This window comes from Neophocaena asiaeorientalis, unplaced genomic scaffold (genome assembly GCF_003031525.2).
Source record: "Neophocaena asiaeorientalis asiaeorientalis breed wild unplaced genomic scaffold, Neophocaena_asiaeorientalis_V1.1 scaffold82, whole genome shotgun sequence".
Lineage (NCBI taxonomy): Eukaryota > Metazoa > Chordata > Mammalia > Artiodactyla > Phocoenidae > Neophocaena > Neophocaena asiaeorientalis.
The window spans coordinates 5682083-5697346 of NW_020173068.1; the positions used below are offsets into that span (position 1 = coordinate 5682083).

At 46.4% G+C, this 15264-nt stretch overlaps 1 protein-coding gene across 4 annotated transcripts in view; it reads left to right on the plus strand.

Annotated features, from left to right (window-relative positions):
- Window positions 1-15264, plus strand: part of ZNF341 (zinc finger protein 341) — a 42520-nt gene that overhangs the window by 15182 nt on the left and 12074 nt on the right. For 3 of the 4 annotated variants that reach the window (XM_024743021.1, XM_024743023.1, XM_024743024.1), the window contains 5 exons: window positions 3641-3836; window positions 5432-5522; window positions 7150-7343; window positions 8104-8294; window positions 12899-13107. In XM_024743021.1, the coding sequence (XP_024598789.1) occupies window positions 3641-3836; window positions 5432-5522; window positions 7150-7343; window positions 8104-8294; window positions 12899-13107 (881 nt within the window). The remainder of the gene's footprint in view (window positions 1-3640; window positions 3837-5431; window positions 5523-7149; window positions 7344-8103; window positions 8295-12898; window positions 13108-15264) is intronic. The other variant, XM_024743022.1, reaches the window with a different exon arrangement.

The window sequence follows — 15264 nt, forward strand, 5'->3', positions numbered from 1 at the left end:
CAGACGCTGGGGCTTGGGGTGAAGGGGGAGAAACTGGTCATGGTCATCATGGGTAACCTGAACCTTTTCTGAACACCAGCTGTGTGCCAGACACTGCTAGAGATACCGTGGAGGGCAAAACCAGATCGAGCCATTACACGTGTAAATGTAAAATGCAAACCACGAGAAACTGGAATGAAGTAGAGGTTGTAGCAGAAATACAAGCTGCCCTCAGGGAATGCTCAGGACAGTCAAGAGAATACCTGCCTTTTGGGGAAAGGATTCCAAAAAATTACATATGTGAGTGTCTCATATTTTTTAACAAGCTAGGTATATTGGTTAGCTATAGCCTAGTAAGAAATATCCAGCAAACCTCAGTGGTATATAGGAAAAAGTGTTTATTTTTCTCACGTCTATGGTGGTCAGCTTGGCAACTGCTGATCTTGGCTGGGTTCTCCCACATGTCTGGAGGTTGGCTGGCATCCGCTGCTCTAGAACGGCCGGGTGTGAGATAAGTCTGGTGGGGTGACCCGGCTCTGCTGCATGCATCTTTCATCCTCCAGCAGTTTAGCCAGGCCTGTTCTCACCACAGTGGTGGACGTGCAGTAATGCAAGAGAAATGCTCAAGACTTCTTGAGGCTTAGGCTTGTAGGTGATACAGTGTCACTTCCGTTGGTCAAAGCAGGTCACAAGGCCAGCTTAGATTTAAGAAGTAGGGAAATAGGTGCCCCCTCTTGATGGGAAAAGCTGCAAGTCACACTGTAAAGGGCCTGGCTACTAGAAGAGGTAAAGAACTGAGGCCATTCAGTCAGTGTACAGGCATACCTTGTTTTATTGCACTTTGTAGATATTGTGCTTTTTTTTTTACAAATTGAAGGTCTGTGGCAACCCTGTGTCAAGCAAGTCTATCAGCGCCATTTTTCCAACAGCATTTGCTCACTCCATGTCTCTGTGTCACATTTTGGTAATCCTTGCAATATTTCAAACTTTTTCATTATTATTATATTTGTCATGGTGATCTGTGATCTTTGATGTTATTACTATGACTCGCTGAAGGCACGGGGTGATGGTTAACATTTTTTAGCAATAAAGTCAAAAAATTTTTTAAATTAAGGTATATATATATATATTTTTTTAGATATAATGCTGTTGCATACTTAACAGGTTACAGGATAGTGTAAGCATAACTTATATGCACTGGGAAATCAAAATTTTTGTGTGACTTGCTTTATTGCGATATTTGCTTTATTGCAGTGGTCTGTAACTGAACCCACAATAACTCTGAGGTGTGCCTGTTCCATATGTACCATATTAATTCCCGGCTGAAGAACTCTGAGCTACAAGCAGTCTACTCTCAAGGCACTAAGAGTTCAGAACCATGCCAGACGCCAGTGCTGGGGGGCTTGGTTACGATAGAAAGAGACTACCTGCACTTGAGGTCACATTATCTCAGACTCAGTCTAGAATCAGCCATATAGACATTCCATGTAAGGTAGCATTTATATGGAAAGAGAACTAGACCAGTGGGAAAATTCCTCCACCAGCCATGTGATGTTATAAGAGCCTGCAGGGGGATTTTCCCTAGCCTGGGGGAATAACGCAAAAGGACCTTGTTCAATTAAAAAAAAAAAAAATTAAGTGAGATGCTGAGAGGACGGTGGTGGTCTCATAGGCAGAGGGGGCCAGCATAGGGGTAGCTGCCATTGTTTATTTTCCATGTAGATGAGGGTGCTCTTTGAGGACAGAGCCTGTGGTGTCTCCCGTTGCGGAGCACAGGCTCCGGATGCGCAGGCTCAGCGGCCAGGCTCACAGGCCCAGCCGCTCCACAGCATGTGGGATCTTCCCGGACCGGGGCACGAACCCGTGTCCCCTGCATCAGCAGGTGGACTGTCAACCACTGCACCACCAGGGAAGCCCCCTGAGTCATCTTTGATTTTGCATCCTTAGCACCTGGCAGCGTGCCTGGCCTGTGGTACACCTACAGTAGGTATCTGAAATAGGGTCTTCTGACCTCAGTTTCCTTTCCTCTAGAATGGGAACTCCCCTTGCAGAGCTGCGAGGATAATGAGAACTAACCCAGTGGCAGTCATGTAATTGCTCAGTAATGACTTGAACGATGAGTGAATTCATTCACTGTGACAAATATTTATTGAGTTGCATATTGGTCAGGAAAATTGAAACCGCTCTAGGTATTTCTGGCAAAGGGATTTAATACAGGAAATTGGGTGCTTACAAAGCTGATGAAGGGCTGGAGGAGCAAAAGTCAGGGTTGTTGAGCACCACTCATTTTCAGGGTCGCTGGTGTTCCTTGGCCCTTAGAATCAGGACACTGCTGCTGTACCCAGAGGTGAGGGAACTGTAGGATTCTGTTGCTGAGGTTCCAGCTGCGCTGCTGTCCTTGGGGCTAGTGGTCAGGAGGGGAATGTAGGGTTCAGCCAGCCACCCCGAAACTCATGACTGCAAACCCACCTATCTCCCAGCACAGCTGCCGGAGGAGAATGGTTTCTACCTCCCTTCTGCCTTCCAAATCTCATGCAGATGCTTCTCATGGGCAGAACTTAATCTGTGTTCAGAACTGTGCTGGCAAGGATGCTTGGGAATGTGGTTCCCAGCTTCCCACCTTTACATTTCGGGAGAGAGCATGGGTAGGTGTAGGAATGGTTCCAAGGCCCGACAGACGAGGCCCGGCAGAAGCACCTACTGGTGCCATATTAGATGCCCAATACGTACGTAAATGAATTCATTCATTCAACAAGTATTTATTGAGTCCCCACCCTGTGCCAAGCGTTGCTCTAGACCTGGGAATAGAGGAAGAACCAAAAGCAAAGCAAAAGTCCCTGCCTTCACAAAACTAGGCAGATAATAGACAAGATAAGTAAGTAAAATGTACAATTTATTAGATAATGATATGTCTAAGGAGAAAAATAAAGCAGAGGAGGATGGGAAATGGAATTTTGGATAGGCTAGCCCAGGAAGACCAATGAATGCTGAATAGATGAATGAGTAAATGAATTCTTCACACCCCAGTGTCATGATGTAAGCTTAGTGGTCACTGAGTTTGGGTGGCTCAGAATTCATTTGGTAACTTTCTTGTGGCTTCAGTGTCAATTCTTGGCCGAGGGATGTGTGCTGGTGTGGCATCAGGTGGAGTCGGTTAAGAAGTGGAGTTGCTGGTGAGGGCATAGACCCTTCTGACTTCCTAGTTCTCCTGTGCAAGCAAACTACTACTACTACTAACGGCAATCACAACAGCTAATGTTGATTGGGTGCTTACTGTATGCCAGGCGCTGTTTTAAGCTCTTTACTTGTTAACTCGTTTAATCCTCATAACCCCGTGAGAGGGGTGCTATGATTAGCCCCATTTTACAGATGTGGAAGCTGAGACAGAAGTTTAAAACACTTGCCCAAGGTCAGTTAAATGTTAAGTGGCAGAGTCAGGATTTGAACCCAGGCAGCCTGGTTCCAAAGCTCCTTCTAGCCTGCTGGCATCATGAAGTTCTTGGGAGTGACTGGGGTGACTGAGCAAGGTGGAAGAGTTAGGATGGTGATGTAGATTGGGGGTGGCTAAGATCAGCCAGGGACACAGTGACGGTCCCACTGGCTGGGGCAGGTCTTCCCCTCCCTTCCCAGGGCACTCTCCCTGACTCTTCTGTACTTATAGGTGCCAAACCAGTGTGTGGAGGCTCCAGTATACCCCACCCCCCAGGTGTACAGCCCCGGCAAACAAGGATTCAAACCGAAAGGACCAAACCCTGCTGCCCCCATGACCAGCGCCACCAGGGGCGCAGTGGCCACCTTTGACTCCCCACCATCGCTGAAGACCCGACGGACCAAAGGTTCCAGTGGACTCCCAGAAGGTGGGCCCACAGCCTGCCGTGGCATCTTTCCTCAGCGTGGGCCTATCCACAGGCTGCTTAGTTCCAGTCTTCCCTTTTGTGATAGTTAGGATTAAGTTTGGTTGCATGTAATGGAAAATCCAAAATAAGAGTGACTTCAAAATGATACAATTTTGTTGTTCTGTGCGAACTAAGTCCAGAGGCAGGCAATCTGGAGATCATGTGCCTATATAATTACCAGGTACCCACATTTCTTCTATCTTTCTGCTCTGCCATCCCTAGAACATGGCTTTTGTTCTCAGGGTGCCTCATCATGTAAAATGGCTGCTGGAGATCCAGTCATCAATTTCATATTCCAGGAAGTAAGAAGGATAAAAGAGGCATCTCCCACTCCCAGACGTTCTGCATGATGCTTTTGCTTACATCTCATTGGTCAACACTTAGTCACTTGACCATATCTAGTTGCAAAGGAAGCTGGGAAATGTCTCTTTTGCTAGGAACATTGATGTTCCCATTATGTAGGGGATTTATGAAGAAAGAAGAAGGGGTGAGTGGTTAATAGGCAGACAAGCAGTGATGTCTGCCACCCCTTTGGAGATGGTAAGCATGGGGTTGGGGCAATGTCAAAAAGTGGTGGTAGTGGGGAAAGGCAGAGGAATTCAGAATTCTTCAGGGGGTTTCAGTCAACCTTCCTTCTTTTCACAAACGTGTTGAGCATCTGTGTGCTAGGCTTGGTGTCAAAAACTGGAAATCTAGGGACTTGCCTGGTGGTCCCATGGCTAAGACTCCACACTCCCAATGCAGGGGGACTGGGTTCCATCCCTGCTCAGGGAACTAGATCCCACATGTCACAACTACGAGTTCGCATGCCGCACCTAAAGATCCCAAATGCCACAAAGAAGATCCCGCATGCCACACCTAAGACCTGGTGCAGCCAAGTAAATAAATTAAATAAATATTAAAACAAACAAACTGGAAATCTAGCATCTTGGGTCATGATTTCCTCACCCTTAATTATTCACAGTTTAATGGGAGAGACAGGGAATAAATAAATATTTATGGGTCACCCTGGGAAGGAGATTAACAGAGTACTATGAGAGTACTGGGGAGAGGCTGGAAAATGATGCTGCCTATATGTCTGGGATGAGAAGGAAACAGTCTTGTGACTATCTGAGGGACAAGCATTTTAGGGAAGGGGGGAACAGCGGGTGCAAAGGCCCTGAGGTGGGACCATGTTTAAAGTCTTTCAAGGTTAGCAAGGAGTCCGCTGCAGCTGGATGGTAAAAATGATGAGGTTGGAAGGAAGTAGAGGATGCAGAGCCCCATAGGCCACAGCAGAGAGGTTGAATTTTATCCTAGGGCAGAAGGGAGCCTTTGAGGGGTTTGCTCTACTCTCCCAGCCAGAGCGTGTCCTGGGCTTTTCTCCCCCAGGCACTGTGAGAGACTCACCTGTGCTTCTTCCCCTGCCTGTCCATGGGTGTAGACCTCCCAGGGTGTGAGCTGTCTGGCCCCAAGTCCAGGGGGTAGAGTGGCTGGAAGCTGCCCTTGGCACCTTCAGTTCTGTCCTCAGGCTCACCATCCCCTTCTTCCCTCTTTGTCTTTTTTTTTTTTGTCAGCTGCAGGGAAGCCAAAGGCTCAGAAACTCAAGTGCTCATATTGTGACAAGTCATTCACCAAAAACTTCGACCTGCAGCAGCACATCCGAAGGTACCCAGGCATGGTGTGGCAGGCGTTTCCTGGGGGGAGGTAGGCTGAGGGATTCACGTGGAAGCGATGCTCCTTTCTCAGCCCCTTGGTCTGGGTGGTGACCAAGACCCCATCTGGTCTGTCATGGTTCTCAGACCTTCAGTCCAGCTCACGATGATTTTTCCCTTTTCTTTCTCAGGAGCAGTGGGCAGGATCTGTGGGGCCTGCTTGCTGTGATGGGGAAGGTCCAAGTGGGCTGAGGTGGGGGAGGAATTTACTTGAATGGACAGGGGCTTTGTGGGTGGGAGGCGTGTCTCAGTCTCGCTTCTGCAGAAAGGGCTGACCTCGAGGACAGCCATGCTGTGTGAATATGCCTCTACAAGCTCTCTGCTCACTAACCTTGACACCCCTTGTCCCAAGAACCTGCAAGGAGCCCCTCTGGGCCTCAGGTTTTCCATTGTGAAGTGGAGGGGTGGACTTGTTCAGTGTTTCCCACAGAGTGGCACATTGGGACATGAGATGATTTTAGGTGGTTTATGGATATTGGTGTTGAAAAGACTTGAAAGACATAGTGAGAAAATTATTTTTTCAATTTCTTTCAGGCAAAGGAGAAAGCCTCAGTTTGGTGTAGTCTGTCTTTAATGCCTCTCACATACTTGTTCATCTTTTATAACAGAGAGAGAGAGAGAGCCTGAGATTCCAACCACGGCATGCAGCAGCTTCTCTCTAGACCAGGGTCTACCAGCCTATTGAGATGTTTTAGATCACATCATGCTTTTCTCTGGGGGCTGCCTGGGGCTTGGTAGAATGTTTAGCAGCATCCCTGACCTCTAACCATTAGATGCCAGTAGCACCCCTCACTCCTCAGCTGTGACAACCAAAAATGTCTCCAAACATTGCCAAATGTCCCCGGGAGAGCAAAGTCAATCTCTCTTGAAAACCACTGGTCTGCACTAGTGTGTGTCAATAGAACTTTCTGCAAAGAAGGAAAGGCCCCAATAGCCACTGTCCATAGGGTAGCCAGTAAGCATATGGCTACTGAGTACTTGAAATGTAGTTAGTATGACTGAGAAACTGAGCTTTTAACTTTATTTTAATAAGTTTAAATAGTTCCATGTGGTTTGTGTCTATCTTACTGGATGGTGCACCTATAGATCTTAATAATATTGTTTTATAAATAATTGCATTTTTTTGTTACTTTGTATTTATAAGTGGTTTTCCATATATAATAACAACAGGAAACTTCATTTTAAATTATTAAGTTTTTAAAAAGTACATTGATTTGAAGGAAGATGTTAAATAATGGTACAAGTGCTGTGCTGTGACAGCTAGGATGTCTTCTCCTTCAAAAACCAGAAATCCCTATTTAAACAATTAGGAAATGTTTTCTCTCACAATGTGAGATGGCCACAGAGAAGGTCAGCTCCAGGGCTGGTTGATTCAGCAGCTCAGTAACGTCACCAAGAGCCCAGGGTCTGTCTGTCTCTGGTCTGCCTGCCTCAGCAAGAGGGCTTGTCCTCATGGTGTCAGGATGGTGGCCAGCAGCATCTGGACGCTCTGCCTGGGCCTTCCTGGTGGCTGTGAGCTCCTGGGCTGAGGCCACAGTCCCGTTCCGACACGCGGGTGCTAACAAGCCTTGTGTCTGCAGCCACACTGGTGAGAAGCCCTTCCAGTGCATTGCATGTGGCCGTGCCTTTGCCCAGAAGTCTAATGTCAAGAAACACATGCAGACCCACAAGGTGTGGCCTCCAGGACGCAGCGGTGGCACCGTTTCTCGCAACTCTGTGACTGTACAGGTCATGGCCCTGAACCCCAGCAGGCAGGAGGATGAGGATAGCACAGGTGGGTAGAAGTGGCCGTTGGGCTGTGTCTGGCTGGAGTCTCCCTATGCAGCCCTGGGGGTGAGCAGCGCCAGCCACAGGCAGCTAATGTGCAAGCAACATATGCCCACTTTTACATGACCTGCCAGTTGGAACTACCCTACTGCGTTGTTTAGCCATTCTGTGTGTGCCCTCTGAGTTCTTGTGAGCTCTAGAGAAGAAACCATTTCTTTCAAAACTCCTACAGTGCCTGGCACCAGCCTATTGAGATGTTTTAGATCACATCATGCTTTGAGCATTGAGCAAACATTTGGAGGGAGGCCTACTGTGTGCCAGGCCACTGGGCCTACGGACATGAGGTCAGAGGCCCCCGTCCTCAGGGAGAGTGAGGGAAGGACAACTAAACAAATGCTTATAATTGGAACAAGGAGCTGGGAGGCATTGTGAGTACAGCTGGGGGTGGCAGTCAGTGTTGTTAACAACCACGGAGAGGTCTAGAGTGTCCAAGGGGAAGGCCTGCGAGGGGAGACTTGAGGCATAGCTCTTCTGGAATGTAAGTATTCAGTACGTTGGCCCCTGGAATGGCTGTGTCTGTGTGCACCAGCTGAGTGTGAGTGCAGGGCCTCGGGTACAGCATCCAACCCCGAGCTCGTGGGAGGTGGCGGGGTGAATGCAAGGGAGCCCACAGGAGGTGCCCTGGGAGTCCTTCCCGAGGGGCGTGGCTCTGTCCTGGCTCTCCCTCTGCCTTTCTCAGTGACTTCCCTCCCTGGCTTTCTCCATAGGGTTGGGCCAGACCCTGTCGAGTGCCCCGCAGCCCCAGGCCTTGCCCACAGCAGGCGAGGAGGAGGGGGACAAGCTGGAGGCCAAGCAGGTGGTCCTCATCGATAGCTCCTACCTGTGCCAGTTCTGCCCCAGCAAGTTCAGTACCTACTTCCAGCTCAAGTCCCACATGACCCAGCATAAGAATGAGCAGGTAAGTGGGTGGCGCGGAGCAGGGGTCGGGGTGGGCGGGCAACACCGACTCCAGTCGTGAGCCTTGACTGGTGCTGCCTAGAAAGGGACAGGAGTGGGCCTCGGCTGCTCTGAGCTACCATGTGACCATGATGGACCAAGCTTCCTCGTCCGTTCTGCCTGGGTGTGGCCAGCTTACTGGGCGGTTATGGTGCTTGCCCAGGGGAGGAAGCCCACCTCTCAAGGGGCGTATAATGAAGGGACCAGACACAGGAGGCATCCTTACTCCTCTGAGAAGACCTAGGGTCTAAAAACCTACCTATGGGGATTTAAGACTACAACCTTTTTTTTTTCCATTGAGGCATAATTCATATACCATAAAGTTCACCCTTTTAAAGTGTACACTTTAATAGTTTTTATCTATTCATAATGTTACGCAGCCATCACCACACTAATTCTCGAACATTTTTATCACCCTGGAAACTTTATACCTGTTAGTAGTCACCGCCCTACTCCCAGCCCCAGGCAACCACTGATCCGTTTTCTGACTCTATGGATTTACCTGTTCTGGACATTTAATAATGGAATCATATAGTACGTGGTCTTTTGAGATAATGTTTTCGTTTGTGTTGTAACATGTACCAGTACTTTATTCCTTTTTATTGCCCAATAATATTCTGTTGTATGGATATAGCACATTTTGAATATCCTTTTATCAGTTGATAGACATTTAGGTTGTTTCTACTTTTTGGCTTTTATGACTAATACTTTTGTGGACATTTGTGTACAAGTTTTTGTATGAACATATGTTTTCAATTCTCTTGGGTATAAACCTAGGAGTGGAATTGCTGGGTTATATGGTAACTCTTTTCCAGTCTTTATTTTTTTTAAATAATCTTTATTAGTTATTTTTCTCCTTATAAAAGTATCATATACCCAATGTAAGATTAGAAAATTCAGAAAAGTCTGAAGAATGCTTAGGTTAATATTTACTATTTATTATATGCTGGGTATTCTGCTAAGTGCCTTACATTCAATACTTTATTTACTTCTCATGACAACCTTAGAGATAGGCATTTTCAGTATATCCAGGTGAAGAAACTGAAGCACAGAGAGGTGAAGTGACCCATCCTAAGTCACACTGCCAGTAAGTGACGGAGTCAGGCTTCAAAGCCAGGTTGATTTGACTCCAAACCCCATGTCATTAACCACCTTGCAATGTGTCCTCCCATGAATGCAGCCCAAAATGCAGTATGTTTTGTAGATTTTCTGTTTTTCTTAAAATTATAATTGGGATCTGTACACATATATAATTTTGAAGTATGCTTTTTTTCTGAGATAGCTTTTTAAAAGACTTTTTAAAGAATTATAGGTTCTCAGGAAGTTGCAAAGATGGTATAGAGAGGTCCCTCGTACCCTTCAGTCAGTTCCCCTCGATGGTTACTTCTTACATAACCAGAGCACAGTATCATAAATAGGAAACTGACTTTGATATAAAGTGTATGTATAGTTCTATGTCATTTTATCACCTGTGTAGATTTGAGTAGTCACCACTGCAATCACGATACAGAAGGATTCCATCACCACAGAGACTCCCTTGTGCTGGGTTTTTGTAGTCACACCCACGCTCCTCATCAACATCCCTGGCCTCTGGAAACCACTAAAATTAATCTGTTCTCTGTCCTTATAAGTTTGTCATTTTGAGAATGTTGTATATGTGGAATCGTCAAGTATGTGGCCTTCTGAGACTGACTTTTTTCACTCGGTGTAAATTTTCTTGTCCTTTTTGTTTTTGAATCTAATTTTATATTCTGAGCATTTACTCATGTCACTATCTTTAAAACATATTTATTTATTTAATTAATTTTTGGCTGTGTCAGGTCTTAGTGGTGGCACATGGCTTCTCTCTAGTGGGCTTTTCTCTGGTTGTGGTGTGCGGGTTTTCTCTCTCTAGTTGTGGCGCTTGGGCTCCAGAGTGCGTGGGCTCTGTAGTTGCAGCACACGGGCTCTCTAGCTGTGGCTTGCATGCTCAGTAGTTGCAGCGCGCGGGCTTAGTTGCCCCGCCACGTGTGGGATGTTAGTTCCCTGACCAGGGATCAAACCCGTGTCCCCTGCATTAGAAGGCAGATTCTTAACCACTGGACCACCAGGGAAGTCTCCATGTCACTATTTAAAAAAACAAAACAAAACATAATTTTTAACGGCTACATTTTTTTTTTTTTGGCCATGCCATGTGGCACGAGGGATCTTAGTTCTCTGACCAAGGATCGAACCTGTACCCGCTGCAGTGGAAGCAGTGGAGTCCCAACCACTGGACCACCAGGGAATTCCCAATGGCTACATTTTTTAAAATTCCCTATTGTTGAACATTTAGGTTACTTCCTGAGTTTTGCTATTATAAACAAAACTGTTGTGAACACTGTTGTAATCAAATCTTTGTCCACATCTCTGACTTCTTCCTTATGATAGATTCTTTTTTTTTTTTTTCTTTTGGCTGTGTTGGGTCTTCGCTGCTGAGCATGGGCTTTCTCTAGTTGCAGCGAGCAGGGGTTACTCTTCGTTGCGGGGCATGGGCTTCTCACTGTGGTGGCTTCTCTTGTTGCGGAGCATGGGCTCTAGGGAGCGCAGGCTTCAGTAGTTGTGGTGCGCAGGCTCAGTAGTTGTGGCGCACAGGCTTAGTTGCTCTGTGGCATGTGGGATCTTCCCAGACCAGGGATCGAACCCGTGTCCCCTCCATTGGCAGGAGGATTCTTAACCACTGCACCACCAGGGAAGTCCCCTTATGATAGATTCTTAGCAGGGAGATTGATGGAGTTAAGTTAGGATATGTTTGGGGGAAAATCACAGAAAACTTTGACTCAAACTAGCTTAAACAATTAGGAAGTTTGTTATCTCACATAACAAGAAAACCCAAGATAGGGCAGCTCTGGGCCTGAGACAGTCAGTTGACTCAACCCAGCATCAAGGACCCTGTGTCTTTCTAGCTCTTGTCTCCACTATCTCAGGGTGTGGCCTTGTCCCCTGCTGGTGGTTTGCCTGTGGTCCTGTGATGGTAGTCACTCTTCCTAGGCAGAAGATCAAACACAGTATTATCCGTGAGCATAAAGGGGTTGTATTTTCTGTGTCTTCTTTAGAAGCAAGGAAACCTTTCCCAGAAGACTTCTGTAGACCTCTCATTGGTCAGAGCCGGTGCATATGCTCTGTCATTTAGGAGTGCATTGTCATGCTGGAAATAATAGATAACTGGCTTACTGGTTAGGGTTTTTATCCTCTCACATCACAAGAGGTCCATAAGTAGGTAGCATTGGGCTTACATAGCAGGGTTCTCTTGGCTCTCTGCTCTGCCATCTTTAGCATGTGGCTTTCATCCTCAAGGTTGCCAGATGGCTGCTATACCTCCAGTCATCACATCTATATTCCAGTCATCACATCTATATTCCAGTCAGGACAAATGCAAAAAACAGAGGGGACTTCTCCTAGGAAGCTTTTGCCTTTTTGTTCTGGGAGTGATTCCTTCCCCAAAGACTACTGCCTACTTACCATTGGCAAGAAAGGAGTCACATGGCTGACACTCGGTGTAAGGGAGCCAGGGGATCAAATGTTTTAACTTGATTTGGCATCTTGCCACTCTGAACAAATCAGGGTTCACTTTATTAGGAAGAAAGGGCATGTGGAATTGTATCTGAGTGTGTCATGCAGCCCTATGAGGAGTGTGTACTACTTGTCAAAGTATAATTTTCAAAATGTTAAAAAACATCATTCTCATACAAATAACATAGTGAACATGAGTCAGAATTTTACTTAACTCGTTAATGAGGGAACTGGGAGGGTGACAAAGCCAGTCAAAAGAGGATAAGAAACACTGATATCTATACCCTTATATAACTGTGTCAGTGAAGAAAAGGAATCCTGAAATAAGATTACTAAGTTAGATACAAATCTGGTTAATGTCTTCAGGGCACCAAAACCTTTGGAGTTATCTTTTCTACATGAGAAAAATCATTTACATTGGATCAGTTTTCTACAAGTTGACATTTAACTTTAGAGTCTGGGTCCTAATCAGTAGTAAACAGTCAAAACAAGTCACATCACCCAGAGGGTGAGATGACCCCCAGTGGCTTAACTGCCTTTACCTAACTGCCTGCCAGACAGCAGTTCTCAAATTGAGGTGCCTGGCCCAGCAGCTTCAGCATCACCTGGGCACTTGGTAGGAATGCACATATTCAGGCCACCCAGACCTGCTGAATCAGATTCGCTGGGAGTAGGATAATCTGTTATCGTGATGCAGGCTCAAGTTGGAGAGCCACTATTCTAGCATGACATTGGAAGGACGTCATGTCATCTTTTCACATCTTTTCAAGATGTTATCATTCCAGGTTTTGGATATTTTTTCTTAAGCATACCCAGACCACACAGAGCCTGCAGGGAGGGTAATGGGCCCATTGTGACTGGCTGAGAGGAGGGGACCCTCTAATCAAAATAAGACCAAGGCTGCAGCAGCAGGGGAGCAGGGAAACAGCGGTTGGGTCTTCCACAAGCAGTGTTCGAGGTGGATGCCACAGGGCAGGGGGCGGCAGTGGAGCAGCTCTCCTGCCTTTCCTCACCGACCCTGCCTCTTCCCTCAAGGTGTACAAGTGTGTGGTCAAAAGCTGCGCGCAGACATTCCCAAAGCTCGACACTTTTCTGGAGCACATCAAGAGCCACCAGGAGGAGCTGAGCTACCGTTGCCACCTCTGTGGCAAGGACTTCCCCTCACTTTACGACCTGGGTGTGCATCAGTACTCACACAGCCTCCTGCCCCAGCACAGCCCCAAGAAGGACAGTGCCGTCTACAAGTACGTGCCCTCCCTTTTCCCTCTCCCTGCAGGGAGCCCAGGGGTCTGGTCCCTTGGTGGTTCTGACTGCTCAGGACCAGTGGGACATCTCAAAGGGGAATCTGAGGCTCCAGGGTCCAGCCTGGCAGAGAGGGTTCTGTGTCTTGGCACTGAAGGGGGCAAGAGATGCTGGCCCGCCTTATATCATTCTTCAACTTGGCAGACAGTTATCCTAAAAAAAAAAGAAAAAAAATCTTAAAAAAGGGAAGCCAATGTTCTTTCCTTGTTCATAATGGGAAAAAGATTTGTTTTTTTTCTAAAGTAAAATATTATGAAAATAGTACTCCGTCTGATAGTCTACACAATTTAGGTTACAGTTGGAATGGTACGCTGATTCTTAAATGAAAAAATGAACAAGTCTGAAAGCAAAATCTGAAAGCAAAAATCATAAAAATAAGATTCATTTGTTTTATAATCTGTAAAATTTAGGTTAAAGTTGAAGCTATATGCTGATTCTTAGAATGGACAAGGAATGAATCAAATGTAGATTTCATTGGGGGTAGTTTTCTGACAACCCTTTACATTGTTGTAGTTTTCTGTTTCAGTCATAAAGAAGGTCCCTTTGGCAGAAATGATGAAGGGCTCCCTCTGTTTTGCCTCATGCTTTTAGTCCTTAGATCTTCAGATCATTCTCTTTGGAGCCATCGATCCTGTGATCATCCTTGTAGAGTTTCTCTTCCTCGATTGCTTTCTGGTCCCTCTTCTAGACCCTCATATGCCGATGGTGTCATCCAGCATCACTTTCATGACTTGGTGGAACCCCTCATTTTTGCTCTGCATTCATTTCGCCACGCATTTCCCTTATGTCTCTTGGGAGCCGCTGCCTCACAAAACCCAGCACGTAGTGCATGGGGATAGTGAAAAAAAAATTGGAGTGTTTGTCTAGGGACTTCTTCTAGTCCATTAGTGAATATTTTCATGTTAGAATGGTTTTTGCTTCTCTGTACAAACTTGTGTCTGCACAGACTTAGCTGATGACCTCTGTTAATGGGGCCCCCCCTCTAACTCCTGGGTGAGGCTTCTGGGGTTCAAAAATAAGTAAATACAGACCTTGAGTTTAGAATGCATGGGCTGCTTAGGGAGACAGGAGTGTATATATGCTTAGGATATACTGTGATAAAATGCTATCATAGACATATTACGCAAAGTGGGAGGTAGGGCAGCAAAGGTGTCCCAGGAACAATGATATCTGAACTGGGTTTTGAAGGATGGGTAGGAGTTTGCCAGGTAGACAGTGGGTAGTGGGAAGTGCATTCCTAGCAGGAGGAACAGCAGGTGTAGCGATATAAAATAAAATAGCATGTGGTTTAGAATGACTGTTCTGTGGAATGGAAGGGGGAGGAGATGTTTAGATGGGGCCTGGGAGAGAAAGTGGGGCCAGGGCATGAGGGCCTTTTAGAAGTCACAAGAGCTTTGAGAAGTTGGCATGGGGACTGGGGCTTGAGAAATGGGATGTAGGGCAACTGACCCTGAGGGAGATTGGGAAATGGGGCCAAAGAGGCAGGAAAACCAGGTGAAGCTCTGACCAGCTAAGGGGTAGAGATTTCTGGATAATGATGAGTAATTCTCATTTGTTCTCAGAGGGCATTTTCTTTTGCTTTTGCCATTCCAATCTGTGGATATTCTATAAGTCCCTGTAGCTGTGTGTCTCTCTAGAGTGAGATGCCAAGTAAAAGGAAGGGAGCAACTACTAGGTGCCTTGGCCTGACTTAGGGACATTGATCCCCGCAATCCTGGGAGGTAGGTTGTATCAGTCAGCTGAGGTGGCTATAACAAAATATTATAGACACACGAGAGAGAGAGGGCATCCTCTGTCTGGTCTTTTCTTATAAGGGCACTAACCTTACCTGGAGGATCCCACACTCATGATCTCATCTAAACCTAATCACTACCCAAAGGCTCCATCTGCAAATACCATTACATTGAGGGTCAGGACTTCAACATGCAGATTTTTGAGGGACACCATTCAGTCCATAGCTGTGGTGTTCTCCCCATTTTGAAGATGAGGACATTGAGGCTCAGAGAGGAGAAGTGACCTGCCTACCAGAGTAACAACGTCAGTACGAGCTGGGATTCAAACTCTTGTCTTGGACTGTGGAAGCCTCATAGCTCTGGTTT